The sequence below is a fragment of the Lynx rufus genome, unplaced genomic scaffold (assembly GCF_022079265.1).
Source record: "Lynx rufus isolate CCGP_SWC_20201006 ecotype Redwood Valley unplaced genomic scaffold, mLynRuf1.p SCAF_9, whole genome shotgun sequence".
NCBI lineage: Eukaryota > Metazoa > Chordata > Mammalia > Carnivora > Felidae > Lynx > Lynx rufus.
This window is the reverse complement of record NW_025814897.1, coordinates 63,519,563-63,537,127: the sequence shown is the minus strand read 5'-3', so window position 1 is coordinate 63,537,127 and position 17,565 is coordinate 63,519,563. Positions and strand designations below refer to the sequence as shown.

General features: G+C 48.1%; 2 protein-coding genes across 2 annotated transcripts; one reads left to right on the top strand and one right to left on the bottom strand.

The window, feature by feature from the left end:
• Nucleotides 1–6,850: 6,850 nt before the first annotated feature.
• TIMM10B (translocase of inner mitochondrial membrane 10B) lies at nucleotides 6,851–8,778 on the bottom strand. Its single transcript, XM_047071412.1, has 3 exons — nucleotides 8,710–8,778; nucleotides 8,438–8,533; nucleotides 6,851–8,264 (listed from the first exon to the last, which is right to left on the bottom strand). The coding sequence occupies exons 1-3, from the start codon at nucleotides 8,770–8,772 to the stop codon at nucleotides 8,088–8,090; spliced, it is 336 nt and encodes a 111-aa protein (XP_046927368.1). The 5' UTR covers nucleotides 8,773–8,778; the 3' UTR covers nucleotides 6,851–8,087.
• Nucleotides 8,779–8,962: 184 nt separating this feature from the next.
• On the top strand, nucleotides 8,963–13,808 carry ARFIP2 (ADP ribosylation factor interacting protein 2). The gene is made up of 8 exons (XM_047072217.1): nucleotides 8,963–9,066; nucleotides 9,854–9,994; nucleotides 10,248–10,344; nucleotides 11,067–11,185; nucleotides 11,372–11,593; nucleotides 12,120–12,277; nucleotides 12,422–12,596; nucleotides 13,041–13,808. Exons 2-8 carry the CDS (start codon nucleotides 9,896–9,898, stop codon nucleotides 13,194–13,196), a joined length of 1,026 nt encoding a protein of 341 aa, XP_046928173.1. The 5' UTR covers nucleotides 8,963–9,066; nucleotides 9,854–9,895; the 3' UTR covers nucleotides 13,197–13,808.
• The last annotated feature ends 3,757 nt before the right edge of the window (nucleotides 13,809–17,565 follow it).

Here is a 17,565-nt window from a genome sequence, read left to right as displayed (position 1 = left end):
TAGTCTTCCAGGAAAAAAAAAAAACAGTAATGTAAACCACTGCAGGAGACAATGCCAATATAAACAATTTTGTATAATCATGGTAATATATGACCAAGTTTTATAAAATCTTGATCCAGAATGAAAAACAAAGAACAAAATGAGTAAACTACATAGTATGTGAGAAATGATAATGCCATGGAAAAACAGAGAATAAAGAGAATCAGGAATGTCTAGGGAGAGGATGGGTTGCAATGTATATATGTATGTATGTATGTATGTATGTATTTTGTATTGTTTTCAGGAGTAGAATTTAGTCATCACTTACATATAACACCCAGTGCTCATCACAAGTGTCCTCCTTAATACCCATTACCTATTTAACCCATCCTGACCCACCTCCCTCCATCAACCCTCAGTTTATTCTCCATGGTAAAGAGTCTCTTATGGTTGGTTTCCCTCTCCTTTCCCCCCCCTTCCCATAAGTTCATGTGTTTTGTTTCTTAAATTCTAACATGAGTGAAATCATATGGCATTTGTCTTTCTCTGATGGACTTATTTCACTTAGTATAATACGCTCTAGCTCCATCCACATCGTTGCAAGTGGCAAGATTTCATTCCTTTTGATGGCTGAATAATATACATATATATATGTATATTATATATGTATATATATAATACATATATATAATGTGTATATGTATTATATATATGTATTATATATATATGTATTATATATATAATATATATACACATTATATATGTATTATATATACATATATATGTATATTATATATAATATATATATTATATATATGTATATTATATACATATATGTATATACATATATATGTATATTATATATACATATATATGTATATTATATATACATATGTATATTATATATATGTATATATTATATATGTATTACATATATAATACATATATATAATGTATATATATACATATTATATATATTATGTATATAATACATATATATAATCATTTCTTCTTTATCAATGGACATTTGGGCTCTTTCCATAGTTTGGCTATTGTGGATACTACTGCTATAAACACTGGGGTGTATATACCCCTTCAAATCTGTTTTTTTTTTTTGTATCTTGGGGTAAATATCTAGTAATGCAATTGCTGGATCATAGGGTAGTTCTATTTTTAACTTTTTGAGGAGGCTCCATACTGTTTTCCAGAGTGGCTGTACTGCGTTGCAGTTTTAAATAATGTTATCAGAGGGGCACTTGGGTGGCTCAGTAGGTTAAGCAGCCGACTTCAGCTCAGGTCATGATCTCTTGGTTTGTGATTTTGAGCCCCACGTCGGGCTTTGTGCTGACAGCTCAGAGCCTGGAGCCTGCTTTGGGTTCTGTCTGTCTGTCTCTCTCTCTCTCTCTGCCTCTCCCCAACTTGTGTTCTCTCTCTCTCAAAAATAAAGATTTTAAAAAATTAAATGATGTTATCAGAATAAGCCTTAATAAAAAAAGGCTTATTCTAAGCAAAGACATGAAGGAAAGGAGGGTAGCCCTTCTCCCTGTCTTTTGCTTGATTAATTCTAACTCATCCTTCAGATCTCAGCTTCTAAATCACTGCTCTGGGAAGCTCTCTTTCATCCCCCACACAAGTTCCTACCACTGTATGTTCCCATTACAACACATATTTCTTCTTTGTAACATGCACCACAGTTGTGATCACTCATTCTATATTGAACTTCACCATGCCTGTGTTAAGTCCCAAGAGAACAAAGATTGCCTCTTTTATTCACCTGTGTATCTACAGGGCTTAACAGTACTGGAAAACGCAGTCACTCAGATATTTGTGAAGTACTGAATATATGAATGCAAGTGGGGCACACTCAGAAAAGGAAAAAGAGTCCAGAATTGGCAGGATGTATCTCAGTACCACAAATAAATTGATCCTTTTATAACCAAGGGTGAGAAAATCAAAAACTGAGAAAAGGGGGTTGGAGATGAGGCAGAGAGATCACCTGGAACCTGATCACCCAAGAAAGCCTCAGTTATGAAGCTAAAGAGGCTGAAGGTCATGGAAGGCATTAAGCGGATGAGGACCATTGTTAAATTTGTATTTTGCAAGAATCACTCTTGACTAATGTGGAAAACAGATTGGTGGGTATCTTCTAATAGCCATTCTCTTCTTTGTTAGTAACAGAGCTCCCATTTTTTAAATGGGTAAAAAAATGATGAGTAAGAATAAAGTGACATCTCCCAGCTTCCCTTGTGACAAGGTCTGACCACATGACAAATTTCTGATGTGCAACTTTTAGGATGTGTCCTTAAAGGGAGGGGGCATGCCTCTTCACCCACCCCCTCCTCCATTCTGACCCTTGGAATGTTTATGTGATAAGTAAAACTCCATCTTGGGTCACAAAGTTGAGGGTCATACCACTGATACAATAAGCAGAAAGCTGATGAATATCGGTTCTCAGTTGACTGTGATGCCACACCAGTTTTGGACTAGATTTTTACTTGAAAGAATAAAAGTTTGTAAGTCACTGTCATTTTCAGTCTGTTACGCATACCTTAGCTAGATGCTAATCAAAGCAGTCCAGGCTCAAGAAAGAAGCTGCTAGGTGATTGCTGCTGTAATCTTTAGAAGAGCTGATGAAAGTTTGACTAAGGTAGTGACAAAGGAGATGGAGAGAAAAGAAAGGGTTCAAGAAATATTTAAGCAGAACTACAATACTTAGAAAGTGAGTGAAAACTAGAATGACTGATTCACTCCAGATGGAGGCTTTTAGGTGTTGACTGATCTGTGAATATTAAGGGTAGAAGATACCAACCAGTGAGATTTTGAATGAAAAACACCTCCAAATCATTGGCAAAAGATCAAAAGTTCAATGAAGATTCATTTCTGTCTCTTCTCATATAAAGCCTTTCTCTTAATATGTAAATAGTAAACTGAGCTGGGAGGAACTTGAAAGATGTTCATTCAATATTTGCCAGGCACATATTATGTGCCATATTATGTGATAAGGATACAATGGTGAGCAATACAGACATGGGACTGTGACCTCATGAGGTATATAATTAATTACCAACTGTTAGAAGTGTTACATGCAAAAAACAAGAGCAATTATGGGAGCTGGAGTCTAGGAAGAGTTATCTGAAGAAACAGCATGTGAACTAAGTACTCAAGAATGAATAAAAGTTAACTACGTAAAGTAAGGGGGAAAGCACTACAAGCCAGGAGATAGCAGGTGCAAAGGCCCTGAGATTGAATAGCACATGACAGATTAGAACTGAGAAGGCAACGTGGTTAGAGCACAGAGAGGGAACAAGTGAGGTGTGGTTCAATTCAACAAACAGTGCTGACAGTCCAATGTTTGACAGCCAATAAAATAAAGCTGAGGTGGGCAAGGGCTGGATCATACAAGGCCTCACAGGTCACATGTAGAATGTGTTTTATCCTAAGAAGAATGGGAAGCTATTGCAAGGTTTTAAGTATCAGTTTGTGTTTTCTGACCTATGAATGGAGAACAGATTGGAGGGATGCAAAAGTGGACATGAGGTAAAGTAGCAATTGCAGTAACCTTGGTGGAAGATTGTGAAGACAGGGAGAAGCAGACAGAATCAAGGGCTATTTAGAAATGTAAAATGCAAACTAATGGGATTTGGCAACTGAATAAGGGGATGAGTGAGGTTCCTATCTTCTGCAACTGGAGAAGTACTAGGTATAAGATGAAAATTGATGAGGAAAATATGTTGAGGTGGGGATGTTTTTAAGACACCTAAGTGGGGATGTCAATCAAGTAACTCAGAAGAGAGATCTGGGAGTCATCAGTAATTGAAGCTCGGAGTAGGGAGGAAACGATTCTAGAAAAATGTCTGAGAAAGAACAGGCCCTAGAGAAATCTTTAGATGTAAAGGCCAGAGACAGGTGAGCCTCAAAGGAGGCTATGAAGCTGCAGTGAAAGTAGCAGAACCACAACTGGAATCACAGACACCAACAAAAGACTGCTAATGATGAGGAACTAGTCAATACTACCAGATGCTACTGAAAAGTGAAGTAAACTGAGGACTGGGAAATCATCACTGAATTCAGAGATATGAAAGTCACTTGGTGAGCCAGGGTAACCTCATTAAGAAGGGTTTCAATATAAAGGTTGTAGAAGTCAAAACAGAGTGGGTGGATGAATGGGAATGGAGAGCGCCGAAGTATCCAACTGTTTTTGAGAAGCTATAGAGTGGGGGAAAAATAGGATGGTAACTGAAGGAGAAATAAGGTAGGGTGGTTTGCCTGTTGTTACAGGAAGTCTTTAGCATGTTTAAACAATGGTGAGAATATAGTAAAATAGGAAAACCGATGTCGGAGATTCCCAAAGAAGGAAGGACTAGGATTTAGGGCAGGAATAGGCATTGGCCTGAAGAGGCATGCTTGCTCTGTTTACACAGGAGGGAAAGAGAATGATGCAGATGTAGGTGGGTGACCAAGTTTTGTTGAGATTTTGTGGGAGCTCCCAACTGATAGCTTCTACTTTTACCTATGAATTAAAAAAATGTTACCTGTAGAAAACTTGAGAGAATGGTGAGGGTAATAAGAGGTTTAAGAATATCGGTTTGAAACAGTCATTGCAGGGAGAGACTAGAAAAAATCTAGTGGGATTATAGGGACTGAGACCCCAGTTGACGCTGGTAATCATGAATTCATTGTGATGTAAATCTGCTATGTGGTGATTTCCTTGGGCTTTTAGCTGTCCAAATGCAGGCAGACAAATGTCTTATTTTATCGGATTCCAACAAAGAGACGACAAAGAAATTTAGTCTGTTCCAAGAGAGTGACTGGAATTTAAGCTGGACAGAAACAGAAAGACAGAAGGTGTTAGTGGAGAGAAGGTAGAATCAATGGCTTGAATGCTCCAGTGAAATCAAAGAATAGAAGAGAAATAGATCAATAAAGTGGAAGGAATACAGTCAGTGAATAAGATGCTGGTAATTGTGTTTTAAAGATGGAGCAGTTTGGGGTAATGACAATGGCCAGGGCATAACTAAGGGAGTGGGTGGCTAAGATAGAGTGAAAATTATTGGAGACTGGGTCAAGGAACTTGACTGGTTCAAGCAGCCAAAATATTGAATGGACTGTCCATGTAATATTAAAGTATCAAGGGATTGATAGGAAGACCAAGGGCTAGCTATTTAAAGGAAAATAGGAGAGTGGTAGTTACTAAGGACAGTAATGAGAAACTGTAGTATAGCTGAATAGGTTCCAAGGAATCAGACTTTGCAGACAAGTTCTAAAGCTACAATGGCAAGAACATGAACGCTGTCTCCAGTATGTACATATAAGGGATAAAGCTTTAACACTTATTCTTGTGTTGTGCTTGAAACATCACATTGTTTTCGTTATGCCAATGGCTATCACTTTATGGCAAGACCGGAAGGAGACGTGACTAGAGCAGATGGGTAACAGGGATAACAGGAGTAGGATTCTTCTTCCAAGTACTGAACATATTTATAAACAGAGAGGAAAGAAGAGGTTAAAAAGTTAGAGATTAAATGATGGATTAGATCGAGATACCTGTTTTTCCCCATGCCTAGGGACAGGTTGGGTACAGATGAACAAACAAAGATAAGCCTCTGCAAGTTCAAAGCCTTTAGAGCCAGACAGATTTTGTTCCTGGTCCTTCTCCAGCAAGCAGAAGTTATGTGGCATGGAAACCCAGACAATTCACAATGGAAATTTACTGGCGCAAGGATATACACGAACATCCATGCGGAAGAGTCCTCTCAGCAGCAGCAAAATATTCTAGGTCCCCATTCCCCCCATCTTGGAATTGTTACATTTACAAGTGGTTTCACCTGCACTTGTACTTTTCGAGGACAGAATTCTATTGAGTAGACATGAAGCCACTCAGTAGGGAAGTTCCTGGTCAGCAACTTCTACATTCCTAACAAAACCTTCTGTTCAAACTATAGCAGCTAAAGAGGCAAAAAGCTGTTTGGAGCCACTTTTCTCAAGAAGTAATTATGTATAAGATGGGGTTCTGGTACATTCTGGATTCTTGCTTCTTCATCCATTAAATGGGAATAATACCTCTTGTAGTTTTGCTATAGAGATTAAGACATACCAGTATCAGAACCCATACGAATTGGGTGGTTTAATGGATATTTTGAGGCAGCCTGGTGTAGTAAAAATAACATGGATTTTAAAGTCAGATCTAGGGGCACCTGGGTGGATCAGTCGGTTAAGCATCTGACTCTTAATCTTGGCTCAGGTCATGATCTCATGGTTTGAGAGTTTGAGTCCCACATCAGGCTCTGCACCGACAGCACAGAGCCTGCTTGGGATTCTCTCCCTGTCTCTCTGCCCCTTCCCAACTTGTGCTCTCAAATATAAACAAACATTAAAAAAAAAAAAAAAAGGTTAGGTCTATATTTTAAAATAGGGTCTGCTACTAAAGAATTTCAACTTCCTGATCCACACAGGGGAGAAAAATGTCTCTTTTGTGCATGGTTATAAAGAGTTTAATTATTGTGGGAGCCAATGTCTAAGAGCTTCCATTTCCTCTGTAAAAAATAGAACATGGTCACCTGATGGGGGGTAGTTGAGGGTGAAAATGGGGGATGAGAGCAGTGAAGGTGTAAAATAATTGCCATGGTAATTATAGGAGATGAAGGGCACCTGGGTGGCTCAGTCGGTTAAGCCTCCAACTTCAGCTCAGATCATGATTTCATGGCTTGTGAGTTCAAGCCCCACATGGGGCCCTGTGCTGACCCTCAGAGCCTGAAGCTTGCTTTGGATTCTGCATCCCTCTCTCACTCTGCTCCGTGTCTCTCTCTCTCTCAAGAATAAATAAACATTAAAAAATTTCTTTAAAAAAAAAAGAGAGAGATGAAACACACCACGAACTGAGAAAGGATTGATTGCCTGTTGGGAGTGAGGGCTTGGTTGAGGTTGGAGACCTTGAATATTTAGTGGCATGCATTACACAGCCGTGTTTTTCTCTAGCAGTCTGAATAGAGGACCAGAAAAGATAAAACAGCTGGAATGATACAACAAGGACACAGAGGAGGCAAGAAAATGTGGTGACAGAGTGATAGGCCATTCAGGCTGGTGAATACAGAATAAATTCCACAAGGAGGGCAATAATGAGGGAAAAATGGAGAGGCTCAACATGGAAATAACAGAACAGAGACAGTGGAAACAATGTGGGATAGAGGATAGAAGAGCTGGAATTAGATTATAGACATGCAGGTAACATTAAAGAGGTCCCAAAGATTTGCATTATCCCCTTTGCCCCCCATAACTACCATCATCTACTTCTCCCTTGGGTTCTCTCCCTCAGATCTGGCTGTATTGCAGAATACGGTCCCTCAAGTTTCCCCTTTCTGACCGCTCCTGAAGACAAGCACACAGACCTTCTCTATTTAAACGCTGTACTGCTTATCCTGGGGAAGAGGGAAAATCGTAAAAAAGTAACAACTTGGGGAAATGGTTGAAGTTCCACAACACCCCAAAATTCATATAGGTTTCATCTCTGTTCTGGGACTACTGACTTCCCAAGAGGCAGTCCCTAGAAGCCCTGTGATTTCTTGATCTGTTGTCCTTAGAGATCTCCTCTTTTCCCTAAATTTAGCAGAATTTCTTCTTGAAAGATAGAGTCCATGACAAAATAGTTATGAATGAATGCATACCTGGCTCACAAATGAGCCATTTAAGTCAGACAGACTTAAGTGAAGGACAGCTAGAAAGAGCTCTCATTTTCTCTGTCATTTGGGCAGGAACCAGCTTCCTGTTGCTATTACCAACATTAAAATTGTACCCACAGACCTTGCTTTAACCAGGCACCGGGGAATCTTCTACACATAGAAGGCAATTTCTCCACTGCCAGGGCTGAGGCCAGCAGATATGCAATAACTGACAGAATAAAGGATGTTGCCAACAAAGTGGGCAAAGCTTCCTGCCCAGAACATAAACCAAACAGAGTAAAAGCGGGTTTATTGGCTCCAGGAAAAGGAGCAATAGTACCCAGCTCTCAGGCAATCCCTCACTCTACATACAGGCTGCATTCAGCCCAAGGTCCACTGGCTCCTTCAATTTGAGGGTCCATCCAGTGCCTCCCTTCCTGGGGTTGAGGAGGGCTAGCTGCCTGATGGTGAGGTTCCGGGCTGTTCAGCAGCAACACCTGGCCCAGCTGAGGCAGCCTCGTAGTCTGCGATGCGGCGCTGTACCAGGGCAGGCATGAGCTGCACGTAAGCGGCCATGAGGCGGTGGTTGGAATGGATCAGCTTTCCAGCACAGCTGTGCAAACAGGCCTCCTGGAAGGAAGACAGGGTGAAGCAGAGGCCAAAGGTGTCCTGTCGGGTCCGCCTCCTTCTTTCCCATCCCTAACCTAAGGGTGAGGGTCGTAGAAACGCCAGGGCCAGAGGCAGGGGGAGTGGCGGTTGGGAAGGATCTACGGCGCACCTCCCTACTGAGTTTCCCGCCTAACCTCCTCAGCATCCAGAGCTCGGTGGTGCAAGCTGGGCACGCAGCGCTGGAAGCAGAGTTCCGTCATCCGATTGTAGACCAACAGGAAGTCCCGCAACTAAGAGAAAAGGGGACAAAGAACTCAGCGGGAAGGGGGCAACTCAAGGCCGCATCGCCCGAGATTTCCCAGGACCCTGTGCCACAGCCCGACATTCCCAGCCCTCAGATCTCCAACCAAACGGACAAGGATGCTGGCTGAACTTATGGCCCTGCAGCGACTTAGCGCGCACTCACGTTTCTCAGCTGCTGCTGCGGCTGCTGCGGCTGCTGCGGCTGCTGTGGCTGCTGCGGCTCCATCGCACCACCCGCGCACCCTACGTCACTTCCCCACAGCTTCTTGGTAACGCCCCGGAAGTGATCTCTCCTCCCTCCCCAGGGAATGAGGGGTTGGCTCAAGGATCGCCCTGCCCCGGGCTTTAACGTCATCTCCGCCCTTATAATCTGCGACGTGGCCGGCTTCTTCTGCCCGGGAGGGGACGTCACTTCCGCCGAATCCCTGACCTGCTGCTAGGATCGCGACGGGAACTGGAGCCTGAGGTCCCCGCGCGGCCCGGGCCTGGCGCCCTGAGGGGAAGAGCGGCCCGGCCCGAGGTGAGGAGGACAGACTTGGGCGAGGGGAAGTTGAACGCACGAACCTGCCCTGAGGGAAAGATGCCACTGAGCTTTGGGGAAGGATGAGGACACACCTGATGCCCAGGTGTGAGGGGTGGGGGGGGCGGGGACTCACACACCTGGGGGACATAACTGACTTTGGAAGGGATCACCTATGTCTTGGGAAAAAGAGGCTTTACTCAGAGGCCGGGAATATACACCAACTGATTCAACTAAGGCCGGGGGGGGGGGAGCGAGGAAGAGGAGGTGCATGAGATGGAGGAGAGGGAGACCCCTGAAGAAAAGGGGAAGAAACACTACAGGAGTGTGAAAGGCCAAGCAGCAATGAAGAACATACCTGAATGGGAGGAGTAGGCTCCTGAGCCTTGGAAAGGGGTTAATCGGATGGGGGGAAACAGCTGCATGGGGATAAGCTTCAAGACAGCACAGACTTTATCTCTCTTGGTCACTGCTGTGACCTCAAATAATGCATGAGACATAGTAGGCACTCATTAAATATCTGTCAAATGACTGAATGCATGAGTGATCACCGGGGCCCTGGTGGGATTGAGGGTTCACAAGAAGACACCTGGGGCCCGGGTGTGCATGTGTAAAAATAATGCACCTTGGAGAGGAGAAATACATATCTGTGAGAAGAAAGGAGTCGTGGCCAAACCCCAGAATACTCAAGTCCTAGGACAGCCTCCAAAACTTCTGAAATGGTGGGGAAACCTTTCTTTCTGGAGTACTGGCCAGTTTCCAGAATTGTCTGTGTTGGGCTTTGCAGGGCGCTGGGGTGGAGACTTTGACTCCAATCCCTTCCCTAGCCATGACGGACGGGATCCTAGGGAAGGCAGCCACAATGGAGATCCCCATCCACGGGAACGGTGAAGCGGGGCAGCTTCCTGAGGATGATGGGCTGGAGCAGGTGCTTCTGTTTGATTCTTCTCCATATTGTTTCAATTTAGGAATCCCAAATCATAAGCCCTGGCCTTTCACCCCATTCTAGTAGACTTCCCCTAACTTACCTAACTCCCTCCAATCTTTTTACAAATCTTCGTTCTGATTCTATGCAGACTTCCCTTGTGTGCTCTCTCTGTGATGCTTCAAGCTTGTTCTCACCCCCCAAATGCTTCAGCTGCCCCTATGTTCCTGAAGCCCCCCTCTTCTCTGGCCTATAGGACCTCCAGCAGGTGATGGTGTCAGGACCCAACCTCAATGAAACCAGCATTGTGTCTGGTGGCTATGGGGGCTCTGGTGATGGACTCATCCCCACAGGTATGAATGATCAGAACAGGACAGGAAGCTTGAGTGGAGAGAGGGAGAGGAATGGTTCTGGGGAGTATAGGATGTGTCAAAGAAAGCTTGAATTATGACTGGAGATCTTGGGAACTTCTGCTAGTATGAACCTTATGGACTGTCCTCAGCCCACGGTTGTCCAGTTGCTCCCACTTGCCATTTAGCCCCTGAGATGTGTCCATTTGTTCTTTCTCTGCTGCCACCACCCAAATCATGTTAAGAACTCTGTTTCACAGAAGCTCTCCCTGCCCTAGAGCTTGAGCCTGATTTGGAACTCTGAAGCTTCGTAGAGTTTTACTTTAGACTCTAAAGCTTAGAGGAGCAAACAGCCCTGAATCTCACACTAAGATTCCACATGGGAATGTTAGTGAGGTTTCTTGCTATCAGGATCCACCATCCTTGACCTGCCACCCTATATTCAGTGTATTTTTTTCTGTTTCCTCTGTCCCCGTACACCAGCAACTCCCTCCCCCACTCCAGCCCCCATCACCACCTCAAAAGGAGGCCAGATGTATATTGGGATATGGGTCTTAGGGCACAAGGTATGAGTTCTTCCTAGTGAGTAGGAGAATCTCATTGTCCCTAGTTTCTGCTACTTCAGGGAAGCAATTTTCATATGCTGGGTGGGAGGTACGGGTGGAGCCACAGAGACATCTGATTATGTCTGAGAGAGGCTGGTGTCAGAGAACTTGGTCCTTTAGGGTCTGGCCGCCATCCATCTCACAGTACCACTCCTGCTGGCCCCGGAGATGAGGTGGCTCGGGGCATCGCCGGAGAGAAGTTTGACATCGTCAAGAAATGGGGCATCAATACATATAAGGTGGGATTTAAATACCTTTCCCTTCCCCCAGACTCCCCCTGGGTACCTTTTCCCCATTTCTGAATTCCACTATCCCATCTACGGCTGAGACTAGGAGCCTGGGGATGCTAGGGTAGATACCTGTTTGGAGGGGTGGCGGGGGGCAGGGTGCTAGGGCTCTGACTTATTCTCCCACTTCCCAATCAGTGCACAAAGCAGCTGTTGTCAGAAAGATTCGGCCGAGGCTCCCGGACTGTGGACCTGGAGCTAGAGCTGCAGATTGAGTTGCTGCGTGAGACGAAGCGCAAGTATGAGAGTGTCCTGCAGCTGGGCCGGGCACTGACAGCCCACCTCTACAGCCTGCTGCAGACCCAGCATGCACTAGGTGACGCCTTTGCTGACCTCAGCCAGAAGTCCCCAGAGCTTCAGGTGCCTTGGTCAGGCCAAAGAGGGTGGGGAGACTGGGCCCGGGCCCTCCCAGGCAGTCAGCCCTCAGCCTCCCTCCCTCCCTCCCTCCTGCAGCCCAGAGGGAGAACCCCTCCAGGGTGGGCTCAGCCCTACCCCCAGCAGCACTCACCTGTGGAGGCAGCCTAAGGGTTTGTACAGAGGTTCAGAAGTTGGAGGGGTGGGGGAGATGGCACACTAGATGCCTCACAAGTAACCCTTCTCTGCATCAGTGCTCGGCCTAATCAGAGCCCCTCCCTTGCCTGCTGCACTAGCTTTCCCTATTCCAGTCCTGTGAACTTATCTGAGAACCCCACTCCCACATTCCTACCCTAGGCATTTCTGGGTGGTCCCACTAACTTTCTGGCTAGGAGAGCCTTGCTGGAGGCAGTCCTTGGTTGTTCCAGTTTCAATGGCTGTTTCCTTCCTGGGGAGGAGGGGAATGAGGGCCCTACAGCTTGATTCAGGTAGGAACTGTTACTCAAGGCCTGTCCTCCCCTTCTGCCTTCAGGAGGAATTTGGCTACAATGCAGAGACACAGAAGCTGCTGTGCAAGAATGGAGAGACACTGCTAGGGGCTGTGAACTTCTTTGTCTCTAGCATCAATACATTGGTCACCAAGACCATGGAAGACACACTCATGACTGTCAAACAGTATGAGGCTGCCAGGTGTGGGCACCAGCAGGGCCCAGGGTTTTGGGAGTTGGCTGGCATGGGTGGAAGTTTGAGCTTTGGGGTCGTAAGAATTGAGGAAGGAAAGGAAAGTATATGTGGACACAGGGGTGGAGACCAGCCTGTATTACCCTTCCCCAGGCTGGAATATGATGCCTACCGAACAGACTTAGAGGAGCTGAGCCTAGGCCCCCGGGATGCAGGGACGCGTGGTCGACTCGAGAGTGCCCAGGCCACTTTCCAGGCCCATCGGGACAAATATGAGAAGCTGCGGGGAGATGTGGCCATCAAGCTCAAGTTCCTGGAAGAAAACAAGGTGCCAACCCCACCCCTTTGACCCCAGTCCACTTTCCCATCTATAACACTGACCTTCTACCCCTAAGACCCTCCCCATCACTGGATGGGGAAATGCAGCCTGGCTAAGAAGTGGGATCTTTCCTCCAGCCCCTTCAACTTCTGAACCTTTCCAGTCACCTACCCTCCAATCCCTGGCCCTTTTCTATTGGAGGATTTGGTTGCTGATCCCAGGAACATAACTGGGAAAAATCACCCCACCCTGGGCTGGGGTACCAGAATGCCAGATCCAGCAAATCAAGTCAGGTTTCTCCCATCAGATTGCCCTTATCCTTTGACTCCATTAGTGGTGGTCAACCCCCACCCTGAAAGCACCATCAGAGCAGAATCCATGTACCCCTGGTCTGGGCTCAGGCTCAAGAAGGGCATCTGAGTCCAGTCTCAGCTGACCCTGCTGGACCCCCAGATCAAGGTGATGCACAAGCAGCTGCTGCTCTTCCACAATGCCGTGTCAGCCTACTTTGCTGGGAACCAGAAACAACTGGAGCAGACCCTGCAGCAGTTCAACATCAAGCTGCGGCCTCCAGGAGCCGAGAAGCCCTCCTGGCTAGAGGAGCAGTGAGCTGCTCCTAGCCAAACCTGGCTATCAAGAAGGACATTGGGAGAGGCAGTCCCAGGGTGGGAGAGATTGGACATGGGACATCCCTTGCCACCTGCCCTCTGGCTTGGGTTCCCTTTCCCTTGCTGGGGCCTCATACCAGTTTTGCCCACACTGCTGTGGTAGGGAGGGGGCCTGCAGGCCCAGCAGCTGCTGCCCTGTCCTTTATCTTCCTGGCCACTGGGCTTCATTCCCAGATCTTTTCCTTCCACTCCACAGCCAAAGGCTATGACAAAACCACTCCCTGGCCAATGGCATTACTCCTCAGGCCTGTCCCCAGCTCCTGGGGTGTGCCCCCTGACCAATGGCAGAGTCTCAAAAGGCCCTGTCAGCCAATGGCAGCTCTTCTTGGGCTCCCCTGAGCCAATGATGTTGCCTCCAATACCCTTTGTCCCTCCTCTATGCGTCCCCAATGCAGAGAAGGGGACTGGGACCAAAGGGGTGGGGATAATGGGGAGCCCCATTTCTGGCCCTGCATCTGAATGGGCTTCCCCTCACCAACCCACCCAGTTTAATTGTGCTTAGAGCCCTGGAAGATTGGGAACTAGCACTAGGAATAAACCTTTCATAAAAGCAGGCCCAGTGAGGTCAATTTGTGGGGGGGACTCTAGGAGGGTGGGCTGGGTGGAGAAATACTCAGTCTAATCATACACCAAAATCCTATCAAGTCAGAAGAGCAGAGGCCAGATAGCTGAAGTCACAGGTTTCAGGAACAGTCTGAGATCCTACTCTTCCCCCAGCCCCAGCTGGAGCTGAAGCTTTATTTGCTCTTTAGGCCAGCACCGAGATAGCTATGGTCTTCAGAGCATTGGGCCTAGAGGGGGTTGGGCCCGCTGACCTTCATCATCCATTCATTCATACAGCAAATATTTACTGAGTGCTTTTATTTGCCAGGCACTGCACTAGACCCTGGGGAAACATCAGTGAATAAAACACAGTCCCTGCCCACAGCGCTCGTGGCCTAGTGGGGGATAGAGACAAGTAACCAGGCAACTACAATACAGTAATGAGTACTAGGATACAGAAGTTCAGGGAGCTATGGGAGTGCAGAGGAGGGGTGTCTAGCCCAGTCTGCAGCGGAGATGGGATGTCAACTTGAAAACTAAGAACTGAACAGCAAGTAGGCACAGCCAGGCAAGCAATAGGGAGAAGAGCAACCTAGGCAGAGAGGCCAGCGTATGTGTAAGCCCCGATAGGACCAGGGTGCAATTCACTTTGGAATGAAAAGTGGAAGGGGAGTGGCTAGAGGAGGGCTAGGGAAGTGAGGCAGCAAGGAGTCACACTGGGCCTGTTCAGGCTCATTAAGGACTTTTGCCTTTAGAGGAGAAAGGTAGCTGTGATGCTTTTTCAAGCGCAAGTTTGATGGGATGGGAGAAATCTAAGGTTGAGGAAAGTAGTCCTCATGAAGCTTGAAATAGTGTTATACAGACCCTGGCTCCCTTACATTGGATAGTCTAGTGGCCCTGGCCCAAAACCCCAAAGCAAGCATGAATGCTGAGGCTCATTCACAAACATTGGAGCACCTGTGCTGGGTGCCAGACCTCATCAGGTGGATGAGAGGTTGAGGGTGCACCCAGGTGTTGAGCCCTTATCAACTTTGTGTGGGGCAAGAAAGTACCCCCAACAGCACTTTGATTCAGTCAGGGCCTTGGTACCATCACTTCTGTGCTTCTTGGCCAAGGAGAGCTCCAGAATTTTTCAACATTCTCCCCTACCTCTCTCAAGAGCTGGAAGAAGGGAACAACCCAGTCAGCAGATTGTCATAGCACTGAGATCCATGCAGCCTGATTTTGCTCTTTGTCACTGACTCTGCAGCTTCCAGGCAGCCTTTCTGGGTTTTGGTCAGCCTACAGTCATCTGACTGGAGCTTGATTATTAGGTTGGGTGGTCCACATACAACCCCCCACTTTATGGGCCACTGGGGACTTCCAACATGAAATGTGCTGAATCTCCAGGTGATTGGGAGCAAGATCTAAAGCAGAGCTCAAACCATAGCTACACCACTTTCTAAGTGAGTTAGCTGATCAGGGTTAACGTCTGGGGAGCCAAGGGCCCTCGGTTTCTTCCGCTGTAAAACACATCTAATAAAAGAGGATACCTATTAAGATTATGAGTATTAAGGAGATAATATATGTAAAGTGATTCGTTATGTGTCTGGCACATAATAAGCACTCAGTCCCTGTTAACTGTTATTATAATTTTTATTATTTACCACCGGGGCTGCTTTTCCACAATGTGATGATTCTGAATTGCTCTGGTTTTTTGGAGTGTGGAAGGGAGTCGCTGGATGGTCTGAACCATAATCTCCTCGCGAGGGGTCTCCTCACCTACAGCCAAATCAAGTCCCCCACCTTTCACCACCCCGTCCGCCCCTTCTCCTAGCGCTTTGGGTGCTGTGCTTCCACCTGGAGGCCCTTCCGTCGCCCAGAGATCCATGCCGAGGTACGGACTATCCCGTATCCCCCTGCCGCAGCAGAGAGCACACTAGCATATTCCCAAGGAGCCCCCGAAGAAAGCTGGGAAGTGCACCTCCTGGAGGGCCCGGACCGGCTCCCAGAGTCCGAAATCTCTGCTGCCCAGCTGCGTTTCCTTGACGGAGCCTCAGCCCAGTTCCTGAGACCTGCCCCGGAGCGGTCGGGAGCCAGAGGCAGCTGGCAGAGATCGTGGATCCGGGATCCGGCTCACGCGTTCCCCAACCCGCCGGCTGAGGCAGCTCCCGTAGGAGCCTCGAGGGGGTTGGGGGAGCCCGGCGGGTGGGGTAAAAGGGGGCGGGGCCTCCGCGGCGGCGGGCGGGCCGTGGGTGGGTCTTCAGCACCCGAGCCGCCCCCTCCCCCGGCGGGTCTGCAGCCCCGCCCCGGCCCCTCCCTCCGGCCTGTGCGGCGGGTCCGGCGGCGGCGCCGGCGCGGGGACAGGCGGAGGCGCGGGACGTGGGGCGGCGCCGCGGGCAGGGCCGGGCGGACGGGCGCTGGCAGCGGGGGCAGCGCCGCGGGCCGCTCCGAGTGGCCGCAGTCTGGGCCTTGGCCCTCCCATCCTGCTCCGCCGCGGTGAGTGCGACGGGCGGCCCCCAGGGGTGCGTTTGTGTCCCTGTTTGCTCGGGTCCGCGTCCAGGTCCGAGCCGCGGTGTGTCTGTCCGAGTGTCTGTGGGTGGGGGCACAGATGCTTTTCAAAAGCTGTGCCTGTCTCTGTCCACGTGAGGCGTGTCCGTGTCTGTGAGAGCAGTGGGGGGATTCTTCGGGCTGTGGCTGCTCACGTGAGGTCCATGTTTGAGGGGGGAGGCGCGGGTGGATGGGTGATGGTTCCTTGGAGGAGCGCGGGGTTTGGGAGCTTGTGTATGTTGGCGGAGGGTGTCGAACGCTGCGGCCGAGGGTGGTGGTGGTTTGGCGGGTGGGGTTGCTGAATGGAACTCTGGAATCTTGTGGCCCAGCTTGTCTGAAGGGTTCCTTTCTCCCTGGGTGCAGACACTTCCACCCCTAGCTTCCCCCACCATCCTCCTCAGCCACCCAGAAGCCCATCAGCCAGGGTGGAGGACACTCTTTCCTCCTCTAGAGCTGCTCCCTTGACAGGAAGCCTGATCCGGAGGCTGCTTGTTGTAGGAAAAGACCCCTCTGGTTCCCCTTCAGCCTGGGCCCTGCCTGGAGGACCCCAGGCCCCTCCCTGGTTCCAGCCTCCTCCCTTCTGGACTTGGCTTCAGATCCTGGGCTGCAAACCTGCAGGGACAGATGGTTGCAGGTTGGAGGGGCAGGCTGCACCCCAGAGAGGTCGGTCTGACTGAAGGCAGGTCCTGGGCTTGTTCCTGGTGTGGGGGTCTCTGATGTGGATAGCATACGCCCAGGACTAGCCCCAGTAGGAAGATGAAATCTGGAAGGTTGGAGTCGGTGCAGAGGTCTTTTTCACAGGTCTCTCCCCCTGTTTGTGTGTCCAGCTCACCAGTGCCCATTCATCCCCTAAGTAGGGCTCTGGTTTGCTGCAGAATTGGAATCAGAGCTGCAGGCCTGACAGGTGCCCTGCCTCTCTTGGCTTACATGCCACCAGTGACAGAGCACTTACTACCTTATGCTGTGGGGAGGCTTTTGTATGTTAAGTAGAGGTCTTTTTCCTTGGAACTTTGTTCACTTGTCTTGTTATTGCCTGTGCTTTTGAGTCTCTGTCTGGTGAGAGGGAACTGCAGTAATTTAAACATGGCTCTCCTGTCACCAACATATACTGAGCACCCTCTGTGCCAGGTGCTGCCTCAGCCACTTAGGGGACAATGGCATTCTTGCTGAGAGAAGAGCTTGAGCAAAGGCCCATGGTTGTGATAGTACAGCCTGTGTTCAGAAAAACAGAGCAAAAC